This window comes from Plectropomus leopardus, chromosome 12, assembly GCF_026936395.1.
Source record: "Plectropomus leopardus strain MGB_pleo_1.0 chromosome 12, ASM2693639v1, whole genome shotgun sequence".
In the NCBI taxonomy this organism is placed as follows: Eukaryota; Metazoa; Chordata; class Actinopteri; order Perciformes; family Serranidae; genus Plectropomus; species Plectropomus leopardus.
Genome location: NC_142187.1, coordinates 1907764 through 1930931, shown reverse-complemented (window position 1 = coordinate 1930931; position 23168 = coordinate 1907764). Strand labels below are relative to the sequence as shown.

At 39.6% G+C, this 23168-nt stretch overlaps 1 protein-coding gene across 1 annotated transcript in view; it reads right to left on the bottom strand.

The window, feature by feature from the left end:
* Positions 1-23168, bottom strand: part of cdh6 (cadherin 6) — a 134212-nt gene that overhangs the window by 17478 nt on the left and 93566 nt on the right. Inside the window, exons 6-9 of the mRNA XM_042498026.2 lie at positions 20146-20333; positions 13958-14208; positions 9638-9774; positions 8398-8519 (exon numbers count right to left, since the gene is read on the bottom strand). Coding sequence (XP_042353960.2) covers positions 8398-8519; positions 9638-9774; positions 13958-14208; positions 20146-20333 — 698 coding nt within the window. The remainder of the gene's footprint in view (positions 1-8397; positions 8520-9637; positions 9775-13957; positions 14209-20145; positions 20334-23168) is intronic.

The following is a 23168-nucleotide window of genomic DNA, read 5'->3' as shown; positions in this document are numbered from 1 at the left end:
CATCCATGTAACTTCTCAGTGCAGGGAGTCTTTCTCCAGATGGTACCTTCATGCCTCTGGCTACTTGCCTTGCTCCAATTAAGATGACCTTAAAGGCAGTGATGTAGAATATGGGAGAGATGGAGCACCCCATGGCAATGCCAACCTCCCAGATCATAGAGGCATGCTCGATACACCCGAGGAATACTGGGAGACAAGCCTTTAGACAGCCTGTGTCAATATAGTTGTTGCCCTTAATGAAGCTGGCTAACCTTTTCGATAAGACAGGGAAGAAGATTTTCCCCGCCACATTTAACAGAGCTTTACTCCTGAACTGGCTGATGGTTGTAAAATTCTGTTCTTTGGTGGAACTTTGGCTCCATCTCAGTATTCGTCCTTGATATACTGCTCCAGATCTTCTTTGGGGATGTCAAGCATACTACTTCTCTTCTCATCAAGCAGCTGGCAGGCATACCTGAAAGGGTCTTTGAAGAAGTCTCTTCTCTCCTTCTCCTTGCTTTTCCTCCTCCTCCTGATCCGATCTGCCCTTCGAAGTGTAGCGAGCCTCCGTTTGAGATTGTTCCACAGCACCTTCAGACTGGCTTTGTCCACCGGGGCTGCTTTCCTCCACCTCTTGCTCAGCTGGTGTCTGTTGTGTATCAGCTCTTCAATGTCTTTCTCCCTTCGTCCTTTGTTTCTGGGTTGCGGCTTGTCTGGGTCTCATTTCGCCGAATCTTCCTCTGCACTCCGCGTAAATGATGTTGCCCACCATGTTCAGTTTGCATTCCGCTTTCCCTTGCAAGGAGTGCTCAAGGACTCAGATGTTCATCGAGTCTGTGCCAGTCCTCCATGTTGTTTGACCTAGGCCACTTGATTTTAATATAGCTAATTTGAATTTCAATTTGAGAGGCAGAAATATTAGAAAATTACCAGGGGGAGTCTATACCTATGAATATGAGAATTGACAAAAGGTGACAAGAAAATGACCTGAAAATTAATTCAAAAGGAGAGAGAGAGAGAGAGAGAGAGAGAGAGAGAAATATTAGAAAATTATCTCAAAAGGGATGAAAAATATCCAGAAAGTATACTTGTGAATATTGGAATTACAGATTAAAAATATGTTAAAGAATTTATGTTTTTTTAAAGTCTTTGTTTGTTTTTGTTTTTTTCTCTTATCTTCTTATTAATTTGATGGCCATTTTTTGGGTCATTTCTTGTTAACTCATTACTTTCTTCCCATGTTTTTGAAAGAAATCAAGCCAATTTGCTCAGGTTTCAAAGGGGTAATAAACCCTTCTGTCTTTTCTGTCATGCTTAAAATATTGCTGTTTTCACAACTTTATTAGTTTTGTTTTCATGTAAAAGCTATGTTCTTGCCTCTATTCTACATTATTTGCTTTCTTTCAGTATTTCTCCTGAGTGTGTTCAAATGGGACTGAACAGAGTGCTTCCCGTGGAGCGCTGAGGAATGAAGCAGCAGCGCTTGAAAGCAGTGTATTTGGCTTTATTTGAGCAGAACAATGAATGTTTGGATCTCACTGAGTGTATGGACTGACAGTGGAGGAGCAGATTATGCTACAGTAGAGGTTTGGTTCGAAGTTACTCTGGGTGTTTTGATGCCTGTTCCCACAGTGTAAACTTGTCACCACTGGGATCCATTGTAGCTGAGTGAGCACAGCTGCCATTCTCTGTGAAGAAGCACGCTGCAAACTTTTTACAGCTAGCTTTCAAGTCTACAGGGGTTGAGGGCTTCTTACTCCAAACATAGACTTTGGGTGGGGAATAACTTGAAAAGCCAACCAAAACTGACAAAAGAGCTGAATGGAATCTCACTGGGCTTTAGGGTGTTGGATGGATCTATGAATTCAGTGTGGAATATGAGCTTCAATGTTGAGTTGAAAAAAGGCAACATTAGGGCTGAATAACAAAACTGATGTACACTTTGAGTTTCACTACCAATACCAAAACAATGATGTCTGATATCTTAGTCCAGCAAATTTAAACATATTTTAATCCTTTTTCCTTGAACAGAATGGCAAACCTACACAACACATCTGTGTTAAATAAAAGGTCCTATGAAATCAAGTCTGACATTAGAAATATTTGTTGTTTGAGATTAGGAAATTCTTGATGAAAGAATGAATGAACATGTTGAAGAATCTGACCTCACAATTGATGCCACCTTTACCACACTACACTACACTACACTACACTACACTATACTATGCTATACTATAATACACTACACTACACTACACTACACTACACTACACTACACTATACTGTCTGGCTGTCCTCTTGCGTATTATAAAACTGTGACCGATTCTGTTTGGCCTCATTCTCAGTTGATGTTGTCAAGCGGCATATCATGCGCACACGAAAGTGGCTTTTGGCGTCACAATCTTACAATGAAAGCACTATCAAAGCTGCAGCATTTCACAAAGTGAGAATGAGAATGGGCTGATTCATCAGGTGGACCAAACAAGAAACATGACTGGTAACATTTCTACTGCTTCATGTGTATAAGGCGTCTGTTTAACTGTGTTAAATCATAACGACTTTAGAAAGTGGTGATATGTTAACATTGTGTTTGGCTTCCCTAAACAAAAACAATGAATGCAGCTCAGAGTAGCGATAAATCCACATCACTGCACTGCAGGGGCTCTGGTGGATGCTGAGCCCTGGGGAGCTGTACAGAATACTCCTGCTGTTTCTCAGCTGGTGACTATATATGTATTTTTTCACTTTGTACCTACACTCTTATTTAATTGAATGTGAGACACTAGCTTTGAGATTAAAGGCTTTAACAAAGATTTATGTCAATAACACACACGTGCACATGCACACATACGCCGAACAAATCCGGAGCCTGAGGGAAGCAAAGAGGGATATCCAGCCAACAAATACTGATGATTAACAGTGATGGACAGATGAAAGGCCAAAGGAATTAAAGGATAAAAGGACGGCAGGATGACAGGGACCTGAGGAGACCAGTGGCAGCAAGCCACCACAATGAAGAATGTCAGGATGCTGGACTGAGTGTGTGTGGCATCAGCACAGTCTGTTTGCACAGTGACTTGTGTTTTATGGTGTTATTTTTAACCTGTTGTGTGTGTGTGTGTGTGATTACACATACAGAATTTAGTTTTTATCCAATTAAATATGGCATGATATTAGATGCATGATATACGTATGTGTGTGTGTGTGTGTGTGTGTGTTGACACCCTGTTTACAATAGTTAATGTATGAAAGCTACTGTCAGCATCCATGACAGATTAGCTAGTCAGCACCACAAAGAAAGAAAGCAAGTGGTCTCCAGGAACACAGCCAATGAGCTTCACAGCTGCAGGAGTGTGTGTGTGTGTGTGTGTGTGTGTGTGTGTGTGTGTGTGTGTGTGTGTGTGCGTGCGTACATACAGTATGTGCACATAAGCCTGTGTGCTTTAATCACATTAGTTGCATTTCATACAGTATATGATGATTCAAATCAGTGGCATCACAGCAGAGTACAATTACACTAAGTACGGTTTAAAGCATTCAGATTTTTGACTGATGAAATATTCAATATTACAGAGGTCTAACAAAGTCACAGTTGTTTCCCATTGGACACAAAAGTCCTGAATTAGAAAGCTAGAGGGGAAGCTAGCTAACAATGATTTATGCCAACACTTACCTTGGTTCAGTGGCTGTCTAACACACATAAAACAAAACCAGGAAAAAAGTCTGTTCTCTGTTAAAAGTAACGCCATGTGGCTGTATGCCTCTGTGCACCAGTCAAGTTGCACTTACAGTTTGCATCTATGTCTGTGAAAACATGGTTGCTTCAAACACAGAAGATCTCTACAGTCAGCACAGTTTCAGCATTAGTGTCATGAATTCAGTATCTGACCAAATGTCCCTTCTATTCCTGAGATATGATGTTGGGTAATGGCCAGAAAAGTGTTTTTGCAGAATACTATAATGTCACAGGTGACCTTTGACCTCTTAGATATAAAAGTCAACATCAGAACATCATTAAATCCTATGAGACGTGTGCAAAATTTGAGCATATGAATTCTTACATTATGGCCAAAAACATGTTTTATCACACTGACCTTCGACCTTTGACCATCAGATTCTTATCACTTCATTCTTGAGTTCAAGTGAATGTTTGTGCCAAATTTAGGGAAATTCCATCAATTCATTCACAAGAATGAGATGGAGCTCAAGGTCTTAGTGGCCAAATTCTAATCAGCTCATCATTGAGTCCAAATGAATTTTTGTGTCAGATTTTTAAAAATCCCTATAAGGTGTTTTTGAGACATTGCTTTCACAAGAAGAGGTGAGTGCAAGGTTACCATGACCTTGACCTTTGCCCACCAATGTTTAATCAGTTCATCCTTGAGTGTATGCAAAAGTTTTTGCCAAATTTGAAGAAACTCCCTTGTGGTGTTCTTGAGATATTACCTTCACACAGTGAGACAGATGAGGTCACAGTGACCTTGACCTTTGACCTATGACTACATAAGTGCAACTTGAAACCTTAAAATAATCCTTAAAAATTTCTTAAACTCTGCAAAAAGGAGGTTGGTTTCTTGCTCTGTAGTGCTGACCAGTTAATCTATCATGGATGCTGACATGAGCCTTCATGAATTAAATATAAATCACATAAACCATGCAAAATAAATTGTGCCTGATTCATGTAAAAAAAATTAGCAGTTTTTGTAGAAAAAAAAGGAATATTTCAGATTGCCGTGATGCACTTGTATATATAAAAATATTAAAAGCATGAGACATGTTGACCTATATTCATCAAACCCAGAACAAGGGTCAGTGTGGTAATAATGGCTGATTCCATGCAAATGCTGTGTTGTTCTATTCATAAGAGGGGATTATCAGCTCACTCTAGCCTCTTGCACTTGGCATATCCCATAAGCGATTCATAAAAGCGCAATAACTGGAGTACCACCTGCTCTGCTGGGTGGCCTATAGAGCGAGGTTGATCAAGTTCAGTGTTTCACACTCAAATAATATCACACAGCAGCCACTGGTTGAAAGCAGTCCACCACTACAGTATGTGTGTGTGTCTGTGTGTGTTTTATATTTATGTATAACAGTGTGTGAGTAAACTATTTATTTTTGTAAATTTTTTGTAAATCTGACTCTTCAATGTCATGGGAAAGGTAACATCACTCTGCAGTAGTCACGGGTATTTATTGCCTCTGGCTCTTATTAGCACTAATGGAAACACAACACCCTAGTGAATGCGTTAATTTCAGCTCCTTAAATGGTAAGTTGCAATTATACGCTACCACTAAAGACCGCCCGACTGTGCCCAAGCAGCACTAAAACATCAATCCAAATTAGTCTGCAAGCTCTCTTTTTTTAAAAAAAGAGAGGATCTATAAAGAGAAGTAACCACTGTAAAGTTTTCACAGGCCCATGTCAATGCTCATTTACTGTTTACCAACTTATTTTTCAGCTTGTTCGTGATGTGTAACCTGACACAACAAAAAACAAAACAAACAAAAAAAACAATCTACACACAAAAAGACAAACTTGTCTGCTGCAGAGCCGTGTACACAGCTCTATTCGACCACCAATGGGAAAGGACATATTTAGCATGGTAAAAAGTGGAAAAGGGGCTTTAGACTGAGTATTAAAGGTGTTCCGGACTAAGATAAGATCAGTCTGATCTGTCTGATTCATGTGATTCCATCCCTCTTACATTAGACAAAAGAGATGAAACACTCCAATTTAACAATTTGTCTTCTTGACTCGTCATGAGCGCTTACTTTATAATAAGATCTGTTCCATCCAGCGCTGTTTGTTGCATTTTGTGGGTGCGTGTGTACTGTAGGTCTGTGTGTGTGAGTGTGTGTGTGTGTAGGTGCAGCAGCGGCACTGTCTACAGCACTGAAAGGGAACAGAGAAGATCGATTGACAGACAGAACATGTCACTTAGTTCGGATCCTGCTTGTAGGAAACAGAACTTTCCACTTTCTCGAGGAGAGGGAGAGAGAGAGAGAGAGAGAGAGAGAGAGAGAGAGAGATATGCAACAGTTGTTTGTATGTGGCTCCCCTGCTGATTCTGACAAAGAATCATTCCTAAGTCAGAGCTCCACGCTCTTATGTGACTGCTCTGATTGAATACATTTATACCAAAATAGGTTCAGATTATGTAATCCTGACATATAACCTATATTATGATGTACTGGACGAAACCAAACAAATCTATGTAAGATCAGACATTTAGCACCCTCATGTAGACAAAATGGAAAGACACAGACATTTTAGTGTTGATTTCTTGAGCTATGGCCAAAAAGCATGTTTTATGAACAGCCAGATTCTAATCAGTTCATTCTCGAGTTCATGTATACGTTTGTGCCAAATTTAAGGAAACTCCCTCAAGGCCTTCAGAAAATGTGTTGATGAGAATGAGACGAATGCAAGGTCACACTGACCTTGATCTTTGATTTATGACCACTGTCAGTCAATTTTTGAGTCCAAGTGAATGTTTGTGCTTAAGGCAACAGGGTATAGTGTTCAGGAAAATTGTATGTATTGCATAATAAGAGCAAAGTTATAATAACTCCAATTGACTTTTAAAAGTTGCTGCAGACCGAGAGGACACAAAACCTGCAGTTCCACCTCAGAATCTCCCCTCATGCTCTGCCTCCAGCCCAAACACTTAACTCATTTTATTGAACAACAGCCAGAGCACATAGTAATTATATGAGTATGACACAACATATGACATTGTGCTGGTTGCTCTGATTGAAGCATTTGATTATTTTTAGTCGCAGGAACCCTCTAAAATGAAAAATGTTAGGAGCGTTTATCTAATCAATGGCGTCAGCCAAAGCTACAGTGTTTATACAGCTAGCGCCTATTTAGTGTCTTTATGACTATGTTGGTGTGTCTTGTGTGGGATTATTATGTTAATTTAAATTCTAATATACTTTATTTTCCTGACAGTGCAGTCCTGTCCTGTTCCACTCTCTGCTCTGTCTGTCATTTCTCTGCACACAGAGCCCCTGCTGGCTGGGGTGAAGTAATAATTAGCAGCTTCTCCACATAGCCACGGCAGTTACGGTAAAATAATTCGGGTAATTGCTTAGAAGAGAATAACCTGTGTTTAAAACAGGATGCAATAAAATGAGTGCTTTTTTTGTCATCATCTTTTTTCTCCACAAGAAGCACAGAGGCCTGCAGGGAGACCCCGATCTAATCAATTATGTGTAAAATACTTGGATGTGCTAAGCTATGAGGGCAGCAACACATTTTCATGTGTCTTTTATCTCTCTTTACCCTTACCCTTTCTTATTTTCAAAGTGAAATAAACATTGAGGAGGCAGGACTGTCAGTATGAGAGCGCTCTGATGCTTGTGCTGCTCAAAATGACAAACATAGCTGGTGGCAGATTAAATCAGATGATGCTAATTAATATTAATTCTGTGAGTAACTTGCTTGGTTAATGTGCTCTCTGCGTGTTAGTGTCTGCACTCAGCAAAACACTGCTGGCGAGAGAAAGAAACGCCACTATATCAGATTGCGAGTCTGCGGCAAAACCGGCAGTGGTGAGTCTTCTCTTCATGTGCGCATCAGTGTCAGCATTCCTGAACATAAATAACAGATGCAGACGAATACCTAGAGCATAATATGTAGACATTGAAGTCCACTGCAAAGCTGCAACATGTGACAACTTTGCATGATAATGTGTTGGCTGCTCAAATGACCCTCTGTTACAAAATCTCCCTCTGGAGTCAAAGTGCCAAATACTTTTTGTCAAATCTTGATCATTACATCTCAGTTGATCTATACATCTGCAATCTGTATTAAATACTTATCTCTACTCAATTAACTTGTTTCTCTTGATTTAAATAGTAGTGAACCCGAACCCACAGATCTCATTGCTTGGACAACCAATTTTGATGCTGCTTAACCATTTAAAACAACATTAAATTGGCTCGACTTCTTTCGAAAACATGGGTAAAAGGTAAAAATGATACAAACAAGAAAATTACCTGAAAATAAGCAAAAAAAAAAAAACATTAAAAAACATTAAGAAAATTTCCTAAAAAGTGCTGAAAATAACAATAAAATATCTAAAAATATTTATATTATTACTATAGCTTTTTGGACATTTTCTTGCAATTTTGAACATTTCTTGCCAAGTTGGTCACCCCCCCCCCCCCCCAAAAAAACAACTTTTTGGAAAAAAATCGAACCAATTGCTGAAGTTTCAAATAATGCAGCACAAGAAAACTGCTGTCGATTCAGGTTTCAGAGGGTTTATCAGATCAAGTCTGCTTCACTGTCAGAATTAAAATGGAAAGCGTCCCCGAGTACAAAGTGATCGTCACTCTTGCCTCTATCTGAGCTTTACATTATAACATGTCTAATTTCCCAAAGTGTAAAGTGTTCAAGCATACGTACCTGACCTGCCTTGGTCCTCTCACACACAAAAGTTTCATATGTGGTGGCAAAGGTGGGGGCGTTGTCGTTGATGTCCAGCAGGCGGATGTATACAGGAACATGGCTGCTCTGACGGGGATTATCTGAAAGGCAAACACAGGAGAAATAAAAACCCAGCTCCTCTCTCACACACCTCCACACACTCTCACTGTGAGCTGTCTGCTTCTCCAGCCACTCCACTGACAGCTACCACTGCGCAGCTCGCTGCCTTGCTTAAGGGCACCTTGTCATTGGCTGATGGAGGAGAAAATTAGTCATAATGTTAGTCACATTTAGCCTCCTTCCCTCCTGTGTCTTCACCCTCTGAACGCACACACAGACAGCAAAGATCAAATGCTGAAACAGGAAAGTAAACAACAAAATAAGTTTTCAAGATGTAAAAAAAAAGCTATATTTCTGGAGCCAGTCTGTTTATAGAGTCCTGTCATTTTCCCAGCATGACTTAGTGGAAGCCAGGAAACCAATCAGGCGTCCATTTCACACTTCAGCCTGAGTCAAACTGTTTGTGGAAGCTGGCACTATTTGATGGGAATAAAACCTGAAACCAGAAAAATACATTTTTAATTCAACAATAACTAAACATAACAATATTTGGCAGGACTCTGTTTTCATGATAGGATGGGGAATCAGCACCAGGCAGCCCTCATTATTTTTATGTACATTTCTTTACATTGGCTGTACAGTGAAGCTTAACCCTTTCCCCCGAGCAAGTTGGTGCGATTTCTTTCAAAAAAAGTAGAAAAAGGCAAACAGCAACTTGGTAAGAAATGTTCTACAAATTGCTAGAAATAAACACATTTAGAAAACAATTTTTAAAAATCTATAGGGAAAAACCTTATTTATAAAAAGCATTATATTGTCATTATTATTCAAAATTATATTACAAAATTGTAATAAATTGTAAGCATTTATATCGAGGTCATTCACTTGTTTTTTTTTTAAGTTTTGTTTCATTTTCTCACACTAATTTTTCGCTTTCCAATTTTATTTTTACATTTTGTTTTTCATTCTTTTCATTTCTTCCCCCATTAATTTTGCTTAGTTTTCTTGTTTTTGCATTATTTATCATTCTTTTCCCAATAATATTCAAGATTTTTTTTCTTTTTTAAAAAAAATATTTTTTTCTTTGTCTTTTTTTCACTTATTTTCGAGTAATTTTCTAAATGTTTTAATTTTAAAATGCCATTTTTAACTGACTTACTGAACTCAGTGGCGATGACCGAGATGTTGTGCCAGGCGGTCTCCTCTCTGTCCAGGCTTTTGAGCAGGAACACAGATCCGTTCCCTGGATAGACGTTGAACAGGCGGTCCATGTCAGTGCGGCGGTCGATAGAGTACCTGTAACCAAACCAGTAAGTGAGAGGGCGAGAGAGGGTCAGAGGGTGAGATGAACCACAGTAACCTTTGGATCTGTCCCTCAGCAAGGAGTCCCTACAATGAGCAAAATAATTGAATCCTCTCAATCTGAGTCTTTAAAGCAGTGAAAGGTACGATGGGAGATCATAAAGTCTGCATCACAGCGGGCGTGAACTGCTGTCTCAAGCTGCTATGTTGCTTCCCACAGGAGCCTGTGGTCAAATGAGCCATGAGCCCTCTGACCAGACAAAACTAAAGCCTAAGGTTTTTATAATAACCCAAATCAAACTATAATAATCACAGAAATGTTTCTACGGAGGCCTGTTAACTTGTGAGGATAAATGACAAATAGTGTTTGCTATAAAAATATGCAGAAAAGTGTCTTCACTAACCCACATTTGAATATGCCACTGAGAACAAATGGTTTTCATCAGGACATAGTTAAAGGAATAACCTCACATTTTAGGAAACCATCTTGTTCACATTATTTCACAGATCAGCTTCATGATACTGTGTTGAGTACAATTTGAAGTTAAAAATATGCATACCAAACCTGGAGTAATCAACACATGTCCCATAAACATTTGTGTTTTAACCCCTTTGAAACCTGAGCAACTTGGCTTGATTCCTTTCAAAAACATGGAGAGAAGTTAGAAGTTGCTAGAAAATTACCCAAATTTTAGCGAAAAGACAAGAAAGAAAAAAACAAACAAATAAAAAGGGTAAAAAACAAAACAAAACAGAAGATAGGTAATAATAATTCTAATAAAAATTCTAATAACAACAGCAAAATTTAAATAGTTTTCTGTACATTTTCCCCTAATTTTTAACTATTATCTTCTAGCAATTTCTCTCTCTCTCTCTCTCTCTCTCTCTCTCTCTCTCTCTTACCAAATTTTCAGGGCATTATCTTTTCCCTAATTTCTTTCAATTTGTGGGACATAGTTTGCCAACTTGCTCAATGCGTTTTTAGTCGTGTTTTCAAAAGAAATCAAACCACTCAATGGACTGTAACTACAATTAATTTGTACTGAAACTGCTCCTCAACACTGTATGTGTGTGTGTGTGTGTGTTGATAGATAGAAAGATACAGTAGGCTAGATACTGTACATTGATATAGTGAATACTAAATGAGATTCAATTAGAATACATTAGATTAAATTCAGAAAACAACCAACATGATAAATAATACAATACTAAACCACAGAAATGGTGATACTTTGATCTGTGAGGCTGGACAGAAAAAGCGCTGTTGTACAATGGCCGACCTTGATATTCTAACAAATGGAATCACATAATTGTGCTGCTCTGGAAGCTGCTGCATTCTGTTCTCTCCTCCTATTCAATCTATCAGTAGCTGGCTCAAAACAGCAGCGCTCCTTGAAAATCTCTACCCAGTGACTGTGGACTGCTCACAGAGCATTCTCTATTTTTGAACTAGTTGCTGAATGCAGCTATTCACAGCTTTACAGCACTCCATAGATAATAGAAGTGAGATGCCTTTGCTTCTGTCTTTTTCTCCTGCCTGTCAAAGCGCAGGCAAAGTGCTCTGTGAACAGGAACTGCACATTGTACTGTATGTGAACAGTGTCAGTGTCTGGATCAAGGCTGGTTTCACTATCGACTCCAAAATATAACATCACACTGCTGTCAGCTGTTAATTATGTACCACTCAATCTTAATTATTGTTTTCCATAGAGAGATATATGAATCTGAAAGGAAACATTTCTACAGTACACCCTGCCTCATAATTAGAAAGCACTCAGCAGTAATAATAGTTCACTGACGCAATGTGAATAGCGATATAGTCACACACACAAAGGCACAAACACAGGAATAATTGGAATAGTGTCTGTGTGTGTGTGTGTATGCGTGGCCCCTTATGACACATCATTTTAAGAGTACTCCATGGTTCCATGCCTGTTTTAATTGGAATACGTTCCTCATCAGTTGCCTGCTTTCAATGTGGGGAAATAAGGGCTTAGTTCCAGTCTCCAGCTGTGCTGTGTCCTGCCTGCTGCTGCTGTCAGCTGTCTATCCATGCAGAATGATTATTTCCGTTTAGCTTATCCTACACGTTTTACCCAATTTTAATTTAGTCTATTACCAGTTTATAGACCAAATCACAATGTTTATTTAAAATAACTTAGGGATAGAAAACCGCTGCGTCATGTACATATGATCAAATTGCACTGAGCTCTGCCTACGCTGCGTTCATGGACCCACAAGACATCTGAATTTAGAGAGGGGACACAGAATGATACAAAGGGACACGTATGTATTTAAAATCATCATCAGCCGCCACACATAAACTCTACTTCTGTGGGAAACACTGGAGCTCAAACTGTCCTAATTCCATGCATCATCAGTATTGGACAGTGCTGCGGTGAGGCGGGGGGGGCTTTAGATCCAGCCTGTGGGTGCAGCTTCCTGTTGTGTATGTTTGTAGTCAGCAGTTTTTACACACAGACGGCTCGGTCTATAATCTTAATAGTGATCACTATAGCACCAATCTTTTAACCTACTTCTCATTTCTCCTCTGTTCCCCCGCTCCTCACACTCCTATCAGAGCTCCTCACAAGCCTTTAGAGAATCCAGGTCCATTTGAAGTCAGACTTTATCCGACTTCAATGTCGTTTTGCTGAGTTTTTTAAAACGTCAGGACAAGAAGTGAAGATATGCCAACTCTGGCTCTTGTGTTTCAGGCTGCTGATGATAAAGCACTGACTATTACCGCTTCATGACAATGCAGTTAAAAATGATTTAATTGGCTATAGGCTAAAAAATCTCCATCTGGAGGAATATAAGCCGAGCACCAGCCTTACAGAGTAGATATGTATCCTGTAGCAGAAAAATAAACACGCAATTTATTTTCAGATGGATTTTAAAGCAGCTAAGTACACAGTTTCCCCAAAATGTGTGACTCATCAGGATTGCAAAGTGGGGCTGCAAGAGAAAAGAGTGTACCATCCCCACTGAGCGACATGCCACACATTCACCTTATTTATCCAGATTTATCTAAATCCTGATATCAGCAGGACACTGGCAGGCTCCAAAGGCTCACATTAGGTAAAGTTGGTACAGCAGCTGTGACCAGATGAGTTTTTTTCTAAATTGAAAAATTAACAACATGTCCCATCTGGCTCTACTGCTGTCAGCAAGCACCAATGCTGACATAAATAATCTTATATCTCTATAATTGAAAAAAAGAGAGATTTGGTGATTTGAATAATAAATGGACTGTCAATCCGCAACAAACTCAAGTACAAAATATAGCTGATAGTAGCTGTCGTCTGTAACTGGAAACTAAAGCTGGACTTTACACACTTTGCTACAAGTTTTGCTCACTTGGGCACACTGCAGGAAAATAAGCACATTTCTCATAATGTGATGAAAACACAATCTCAGCTACAGTCAATAGAATTTGAAAAAATGAAACACAGTCCAGTAAGACTGAAACTCTCTGAATTCCAAAAGTGTCTCTGAGAAGTCTAGAAGTAATTTAGTGGTCGCCTTAAAGCAGTGATATTCAACTTATGGCCCGCGAGCCAAACATACCCTAATAGGGTGCTGGGTGACCCCCAACCATTTTCTAAGTCCCAATAAAAATAAAGTGACTCACACTGGGAATTCTTTTTGTACTTTTAGTATACATAAGGTGCCAGAGTGCATAAAAAAGCATCTAAATAGAGCATGTGCCGGTGGAGGATCCCCCACAGAGGTCCTAGCTAAGAAACTAATGTCCTTAAATCCTTGAAAAGTCCTAAAAACGTCCTAAAATCTTTGAAATGTCCGAAGATCCAAGAAATTTTCCAAAATCCTAGAAACACCTTAAATCATACAAATGGCCTAAAATTCTAAAACCACCCTAAAATCCTAGAAACATCCAAATCATAGAAATGTCCCAAAATCCAGGAAACATCCCAAAATTCTAGAAGCATTTTAAAATCCTAAAAATGTCCTAAATTCGAAAAATGTCGTAAAATCTAAGAAATGTCCTGAAATGTCCTGCTGTGACTGGCCACCTGGCCTCCTGTCATTTTGCAAAAGTGGCCCCAAAGCAGAACAAGTTGAGTGTCCCTGCCTTTAAAGATTCCATGGGTTAGTTCATAATCTATTTTTAAGGAAAGTTAAAAATGAAAATACCACTGAGGTTTTTCCTTACTTGACCATGCTGCGAACTCTATCAGGGTCCATGGCGCTGACCGAGCCCACAGCCGCGCCCACCGCAGCGTCCTCCTTCACCTCCATCAGGTAGCTGGCTTTGTCGAACAGTGGCGGCTCATCCTCGTCTTCCACAGCAATCCGAACCGTGGCCATGTCTTTGGAGCCTGCGGACATGAAGCGAGGGTCCACCTGGGTGTTCTGGACCTGGATCTCCACAGTGTACGAAGGCTTCTTCTCAAAGTCCAAAGGCTGCAAAGGCAAAGAGAAAAAACAGGACACACAGGAGGGATTATAGCGGATCCTCTCTGTTGGTACAATCATGGGATCTGTGGAAACGTAAAGCTCATATTAACACTGCCTGGAAAAGTAAGGTCACCAATCGACTTTATTAGATTTATTATATGTACAGTTATACAGATGGACAATGTACATCTGATAGGACAATATTCTGACTCCAATACAGCTCATGTTAGCATCATGTTCTGTTTAAATATTCTGAATTAGCCCTTTTCCCAAATTTAGCATTTTCTGATTAAAGGGATAGTTCACCCAAAAATTTAAATTCAGCCATTATCTCGTCACCCTCATGCTGATGGAAGGTCAGGTGAAGTGTTATAGTCCACACAACCACTGCTGGGGGTTTTCTGGAAAAAGGCATTGGAGTCATCTCCAAAACGAATGAAGCAAATGGTGACCAGGATTCAAATGTAAAACAGAAACATAATATAACTATAAAATGTCTCCATACTGTTCGTCCAAAGTTGTCCAAGTGTCCTGAAGCCCCAACATGCATTTTTTTTAAATAAAAAATGTCACTGACACTATGTGTTTGGCCATAGTTTGTTCTACATTTTAGTGATGTCCTACATTAGAAGCTACAGGCTACAGTACAAAATATGGCTAAAAATATGGTGTCAGTGACGTTTTTTAAAACATCTTTGCATGCTGGGGTTTCAGGACACTTGGATTACATTGGTCGAACAGTATGGAGGCAGTTTATGGTTTTTTTTTTTTTTTTTAAGTTTGAATCCTGATCACAATAAGCTTTATTTGTTTGGGAGATGAGTGCAGTGCCTTTTTCCTGTCAAAACTAAGCTATAAAATTTCACCTGACCTTCCATCAGCATGAGGGTGAGTAGAGAATGACTAAGAGTTTCATTTTTGGGTGAACTATCTCTTCCAGACATAAAGGATATGCCTTTTTTATTCAGGCTTTAGGGACATTATTTGGGCATGTATACAGAGCATTCCCGATATAAATCTGAAAAAGGCTTTGAACGGCATTTTGCAGCACACTCCTGTCACAGGTAAGTTGTCACAAACCAACTGTCAGTTTCTCAGGCTGTGAGGGAGAGATGCATTGCCAATAGAAAGGCCCACATTTCTGGTAGGAAGGAGAAAGGCGCCTACTTCTTAACATTATGAAAACTTGGGTATTGACAGGTTTTTTGGATATGCGCAAATTTCAGACAGTGCTTGCACAGTTCAACAAGTCCACCACCTTTGAAAAACCTTGAAAAGAATCCAATTTTGATGCAAAGCAGCTCCAGTTGTTCCACTTTTTCATATTGTCCATTTTCGATGTGATAAACATCACGTTAGGGCGCATTAACGGGATGTAAATGGTAATATTATATCACATTCATTTGTAATTAGTCATATAAACAACTTAATGTGAATACTGTGTTTTTTGGAATAAAGCCAAAAACCAAAGACTTTGTGCCTGCAAACCTTCTTACAGAGCATTTTTGTCTCTTTTAAGGCAATGACACACCAAGCTAACCCCCTCATTTCCACCAGATCCGTGTTCAGTCCAGCTCCGATACGTCACAGCAGATGGAGCAAATAGATTACACTCTAATCTATGTGTTAATCACTGGCTCCACTGTGTTGTGGATCGACTCCATCTCAGCACCGACAGTCAGGATGCTTGTGGATCAGATACTCAAGGCTTCTATTTTTGCCGGGCGCCAGAGCACTTTGCATCAATTCAGCCGAATTGAACACAGAGCAGACAGGAAATCAAACAGCGATACAACATTAAAACATCTGGTTAATTTTCAAAAAAAAAAAAAATCTCTGTGTTTACATCTGATCATATTTCACTTAAATACATCAACAAAAGGTCACAATGAGCAGATCCAGGCCTGTATTAATAGGTCAGAGGTTTTCAGAGGTCACTACCGACAACACCGACGAAGAGAAAACCACAAAATTATTTATGACACTTAACATCCTGTTTTATAGGGAGAGCCACAGAAAGGAAATGGCGTGGAACAATTTATTGGGAGTTATGGGAGTGAATGGAGTTACTACTTTTTCTTCTGTACTGACATTAATTTGCGTGATTCTGCAATTAAAAACTCTGATTGGCTGTTCATCTCAGCACACGACAAAAGAAACATGAGTGAGGAAAGTAAACAAAGAGCTTTAGTCGTAGGAAGAGATTATGAAACAAATTTATATAAGGTCAGATGGTGTTTCTGTAGCAGAATCATTTCCTGGTGGTTTGTGTTGTTGTTCACTGGCACACTGTAAATATGTTTTGTTGTTTCAACACTGGACTGGATTGTGTTGTTAATGTGCTAACTAGCATCACAATTCTTCCTTTACTCTTGCTTCTTTATTATGTTGTGACAGGGTTATCACCTGATGCTTTCCTTTAGCATTTCATGCGAATAGTTCAGTCTGGCCATTTTCTTAAGTTTTCTTATTTTCTCCCACTTGTGCGTGTTGCATGTGGACGCATCCAGTGGTGTCTGAATGCATTCTCTTGTGACGGCGTCCAGCTGCATACTTGGTGTCATGCTCACATGCCAAAATCCCTGACAGAACGGCGCTCTTGGATGAGCCTGGAGTGAGAATGGGCTGCTGACCTATATTGACATTTAGACATCAAATGCACATGCTGACAGCTTATTCACTTGACAAGTGGCAGTTCGGGATATATGGTACAGTTATTGATATAAGAACTGCTGTAGTATCATGACATACTATGTTAAATAAAGATAAGCCTGAAATGCAGACTAAATTTTTATGTAGGCAGGACTTGTGAAGCAGGCAAAGATTGTTCTGGCTAGCCAAAACACTAACAGTTTGTTACTGTACATATTCACAGTAGCATTGATATCATGCAGAACATCACATCTACTTGTGATCCATCAAGGGAACGACTTTATTATATGATTTAATTTGATTCCTGAGCTGTAGCGCATTAAAGGCAGGAGTCACAGAATGTGTGAAAATATCTGTTATTGTATCAGGGTTGTCTGGGTGATAACAGAATGAAAAGAGCAGCTTATGCTGTTAGAGAGAAGTCGAACATTAATAAAAATGTGATATAATTCAGCTAACACATTCAATATGATACGATAATAGTTTTTAAAAAGTGCAAATAATGTTGATAAAATGTGCTTATTGATATTGGCTGTGACAATGCTGCATGTTGTTGTTTCAAACAAGAACAAGGCATCAGATTTAGCCGAGCAGCTCGACATGAGCCGCCGCTGCTTCCTGAAGGAATCCTGGATATTGTGCTCATCTTGTATCCTGCTGACAGAGAATCATTATTTCTTTGTTGAAACTTGAAGATTTTCTTAAGGTTGTGTCAGCAACAAGAACAAAGGAATGTCTTAAATATCAATGGTGATTGTACATCAGTAAACAGGCGCTGTGTGAGGACACTGATAAAAAGCTGCCATCCTGTGTGGTGGTGCCTGCTGCAAAGGCTGTGACTGCGGGTTGTGAAGGTAAAGATGAAGAAGTTTAATTTGGCTTCTTTCATCTGTCAAGCATGCCCAGGCTTTGCATATTTAACAGTACGTGTAAAACAGACTACGTGGGCAGGATCCTTATGAGTGCAAAGTGTGGGATCTGCTGAATCACTGTGTTACATTCATTTGATTTAACCAATGCCCAGAGAAAAATATCCAGATAATTAAAAGCTAGCCTTGTTTGAATGTGGGCATCAGGACAGCAATACATTTTCACATTATTTACTAAAGATGCAGTTTGAACTCTGCTTTTCATTCTGTGTGTGTGGGCGAAACGGTGGTGCTGTGGTAAGTGCTGTGGCCTCACAGGAAGAAGGTTCCAACTTGCCGGCTGGCTGGGGCCTTTCTGTGTGAAATTTGCATGTTCTCCCCATGTCAGAGTGGGTTTTTTACAAGTTCTCCAGCCTTCTCCACACAAAGATATACAGGTCATGTTAATTGGTTACTCTTAATTCCCCGTAAGTGTGAGTATAAATGTCTGTCTGTCTCATTAGCCCTTTTTACACAGAGATGGCACTAAAGAGCCACTACAGAGATCCTTCTTTATGGCGTCTTTGCATTTTTACACACAACCAAATGACAGCTGCATCATGTCCCTCCAGTGTGTGATTTGGACAGCATGCCAACAATGCAGAAACAAAAAAGGCATGACATGTAAAACAACAGCGTCTGCCTCTGGTGTTAGCAGTGCTTTCTAAACATTAACAATGACATAACATGTCAATAACAGTAATTTATTGTCCCTGTTTTACAGTGGGTGCTCTTGTCCTCTGTTCAGAGGGTAAGGAGCTCCCAAATTTTTTCTTCTCTCAATTTATGGACATTTTCGACTACTTTTCTGATTGATAGCTGCTTTTTAAAACTCCTGCAGTGGGTCTCACACATAATACACTGTCAAAACATCACAACCGTCCTGTCCAAAAGCCCATTCTGCCAGCAGTCCCTTTTACACAGTCCTTGATTCTGCGCTGTGTCTACCTCTGTGCCAGCTCAAAGGCAAGACAACTGTGCCCCCATTCTGCATTCTCACCTTTTATACAGAACAGCAAGGTACAGTAATGGCTGTTTTCATGGACAGCACCCAACTAACTCTAAGCAGGTAGCAGTCTCGCCATCCGCACATTTGACTGTGCAGGACACCAGGGAGGAAGAAGTTTTTAAAATCTCTGTGCATTCAGCTCTCAGGACTTTTGTAGCTTCTGTTTGGTTTGGAGTTCAGTTTCTTTCCTGCGTCCTGTTTGCACTTCAGATCTCTGCGTTCTTTTACTGTTTCATGTTTGCTTTCAGACAGAGTCTACTAAGTCACAGCTGATGAAAACCCAACATTTCCTAATTATCCAGCTTCATAATAAAATCCTCTACGTAACTAAATAACAGGGCACTTTTATTGTAAAGCATCTTTAGGAAATACAATGTGTTTGGCACCAAATTAGTGGAAAGTTGTTAGTTGCTTTTCTTCAATAAAATCAAGCCTATTAATATGGCAGGGAGGAAAGTAAAAGCCCAAACAGCCACAGTGAGATGTTAGATGCAGAGCTGGTGACCTGTTAAGGGTCTGCAGCCCCCTGTGATCCTCAACAGGATAAGAACTTAATTTCATTCTGTGATACTGGAATTTACTCTGCTGTTAATTTACTAGCCTATATATTATATTAAGGTTGATATATTGCCTCTAACAATCACATTAAGAAATACCTTTGTGAAAAATGATACAACATTATAGGCATTAATTAACATTAATGCATGTATTCATTAGGGGAAAAAAAACACATTTTCCTAGTATAATGCTTTGCAAAAAATCAAAACGTCAATGTAATATAATAGAAATCCGAGAATAAAAGTAACTTCATACAGTAAACATATGAAAGTAAATACAGAAAAAAAAATAAATAGATGAAAATAAAAATGAATCTGGTAAAAAAAAAAGTGTAAAAAATGTATGATGATAAACAAATTGTCAGTGTTAAATAATGAATATTTGAAAATTAAAGTAACATAATAAAATAATCATTTAAACAAACAAAATAAATTTAAAAAAGAAAAAAAGAATAAATACAAACAATAATAAATCTAGTAAGAAAATCACGTTAAACTATATGGTGAAAGAAAATAAATAGTCAATTTACTATTAGAAAATAGAATTGAATAGAATTACACAATAATCAAAATACTAATATGCTTTGGATAAAAACATCCATATAGAATGAAAATGGGTTTTGCCAAGTTTTTAGTGAAGCAATTTAATCACAAAAAATTGTCAACCTGTTAAAGGGTTAAAGCTATTAAGATATTTTTCATTGTGTTTCCGTCTCATTATTGCTGTCTGTAACTCTGGCTGTCACATTACACCAGCAGCAACAATTTACAGAGGTACTCAGTGCTCTGAGCCCAGTTTGGTCCCTCTGCCTCTCACCTTGCTGACACTGATAACTCCCTCCTGGGTGTCTTTGTCGGTGGAGATGTCGAACATGTCCATGCCGTCTCCACTGACGATGGAGAAGTACATCTCAGCATTCTTCCCGATGTCTCTGTCTGTGGCTACAATCCTTCCAACTGAAGTGCCAGCCTTGGACAACTCCGAAATTTTGAACTGGTAAATACCTGAAAGCACAGAAAATGAGACTGTCAGCTGAGGAATAGAAACGTGGTTCTCAGTAATTCTGCCATCAAAGGTTGTTGGCAGATTGTTGCCATTATTAGCCAGTATGTAAAACAGCTAACTGCTGGCTTCGAGGACACCCAATGGTAGAATGAAAAGAGCCCATCTGGACAAGGCCACCTTCCACATTGCATTACTTCAAGGGCCTGTGTTAATTTTTCAAAGATAAGGCCATATTCAGAATGACATGAGAGCCATGTGAATAAAAACAGCTCAATAATGTATATGAACAGAGCCAGTCCATCAGCACAGAGGGCTCCAGCAAAAACAAAAAGTTTAACCTTTATCAACTTTTGCTATAAGGCAACATGACGTCATCCAGCAAGGGATTGCATTAGCCAGTCAAATACATGCAAGCACACATTCCAACATTAGGTGAGTTTCCATTACAGATTTGAGCAAAATGTATGCAATATTTTCAAAATGTCAATAAAACACAATTCTGAGATGACTGTGTTTCCATTGAGGATGTTCTGCAACTTCTCCTGGTGATAACATTCAAAAAATCATGGCGATGGATGTTCGAAACATCAGCAGCTTTATTTCTGTACTAGCCGTCATTCGCTAGATAGATAGCCTTTATTGTCCCATGGGAAATCCTTTTTCACATACAAGCATCAGCATCATCAACGCCCCAACAGAAGCTTCTTGATCATCTGGTGGCGTTGGATCGTATTGAAAGCTGAGCTGAAGTCGATGAAGAGGATGGATGCAAAGGTGCCAGGTGATTCCAGGTGTTGAAGGAGTGGGTGGAGGAGACATGCCACAGCATCCTCTGTCCCCTGCCTGGCCCTGTATGTAAACTGATATGGGTCCAGCTGTTGTCTGACAGTTGGCAGGATGGAGTGAAGGATGAGTTTTTCAAAGCATTTCATTATGATGGAGGGGAGCATGATTTCTTGGGTACAGGGATGATGGTTGATGTTTTCCAGATGGTGGGAATGGATGCTGACCTGTAGGAGTCCCAGAAGATGGAGTTGGGGGGGGGCAGTTCCATGGCACAAAACTTCAGCAGCTTGGCAGACATGTCATTAAGCCCAGGTGCCTTTCCAGCTTTGCACCTATTAAGTTGCTGCTGCACATCCCTCACAGTGAACGGAGGAAAATGCAGGTACGTCCGGGGGGAGGGAGGGCCTTAAGCAGCTCCTCACATGTAGCAGAGGGGTCTTGGGTGTCAAAGCGTGTGTAGAAGGAGTTCAGGGTGTCAGCAAAGGTGGTGGGATCAGAGACTGTGATTGTGGAGTGAGCCTGGCTGGGTAACTGACTGGTAAGGAGCTAGATTTTATTGAAAGCTTGTTTTGTGTTCATGCTGCTGAACTGCTGAGAGTGGTCCAGTCCTTGTGCTGAAAGGCTTTGTGCTTTTCCCTCAGGCTGTTTTTGATATGGTAGGTGATCCAGGGTTTGGAGTTTGGATATTTTCTAAAAGTTCTTATAAGGATGATGTGTGACACGCAGAAGTGAATGTCGTCCATGACCACTGAAACCCTATAATCCATATTTTACATTTGTTATTTCAAATTGTGCATTTTGAGGGTTAATGGAAATGGATGGATGAGGATGGATGGGGATCGCAGGTTCACAGGGGGGACACACACATGCTCTGGTCCTGTCTGAAGCTACACCTGTGTTGTGTTTCCTGGTTGCGCAGATGTCTTGATCCAGCTCGACGTGACCTTCTGCTGCCGTTATTATGCGTCATGCCTCCAATATAAATATACACAACACCTACAATTTTTACAGGTAACATCAAATGCAATCATAGAGTGCATTTAGTAATTTTACATCTATCACTATTGTGATATGATATGCTATTGTTAACATTATTGCTGTTGCATCTCTCCCACTCGCTCTCCCTCTCTCCTTCTCTTTCCTCTTGTCATTACTGTAATTGAATTGTTATTTACGACATCTATTGCACGTGTGTCCGTCCTGGAAGAGGGATGTCTCTGCAGCCGCTCTTCCTGGGGTTTCTACCATTTTAATTCCCTCATTACAGGTTTTTTCTGGGGAGTTTTTCCTTAGTTGATGTGAGGGTCTAAGGACAGAGGGATGTCATATGCTGTAAAGCCCTCTGAGGCAAACTGTGTTTTGTGATAATGGGCTTTATAAATAAAATTGAAAATCATGTCATGAATGTTGAAATTGGCTCTCAAGAGCAAAACTGTTTGTGTACCAGGCTGTAAACGTCTTAATTTCTGCAGTTAAGTTGTGCATGTTAACATGTGCGTATGTGGGGATTGGCTCTGTTTTGAAGCCGGCCTCAATTGGACAACAGAGAAACTGCAGTTTTCAGCACTTAGGCATTGGCTTCATTTTTCAGCCTCGGAGGTTGCTGCTTAGTTTAAAATTATTTTTACAGTATTTGTCTCACAGTCTTGTAGAGTTCATATTTTATGAGACTTTTTTGGTTTAGGGATTCATTATTATTTTCTCTTAAATGATTAAACCTCCAAGATAGCCACAGATTTTCAGCTCTGAAAGGTCCAATCTCAGCCATCACAAAGACTTCATATTAGGTTCTAATGCAGACCTTCCTAGCCTTGTTTGGGCCAGCGTCCCCTATCCATCATCCAGGTTCCTTAGCCCAAACTATTCATGTTGAAGATTATTCTCTGTTACATCAATAAAAAACCTGTCATGGAATTCCAAATATCAGAGGTAACTGGAGCTGACAGTGTGAGTATCACTATCATTAGTATCCCAGGAACCAAAAAGCAATGTGAATGGAAATTATATTTATGATTGTTAAACAAATCAAGGGTAGAAATTTGATATTC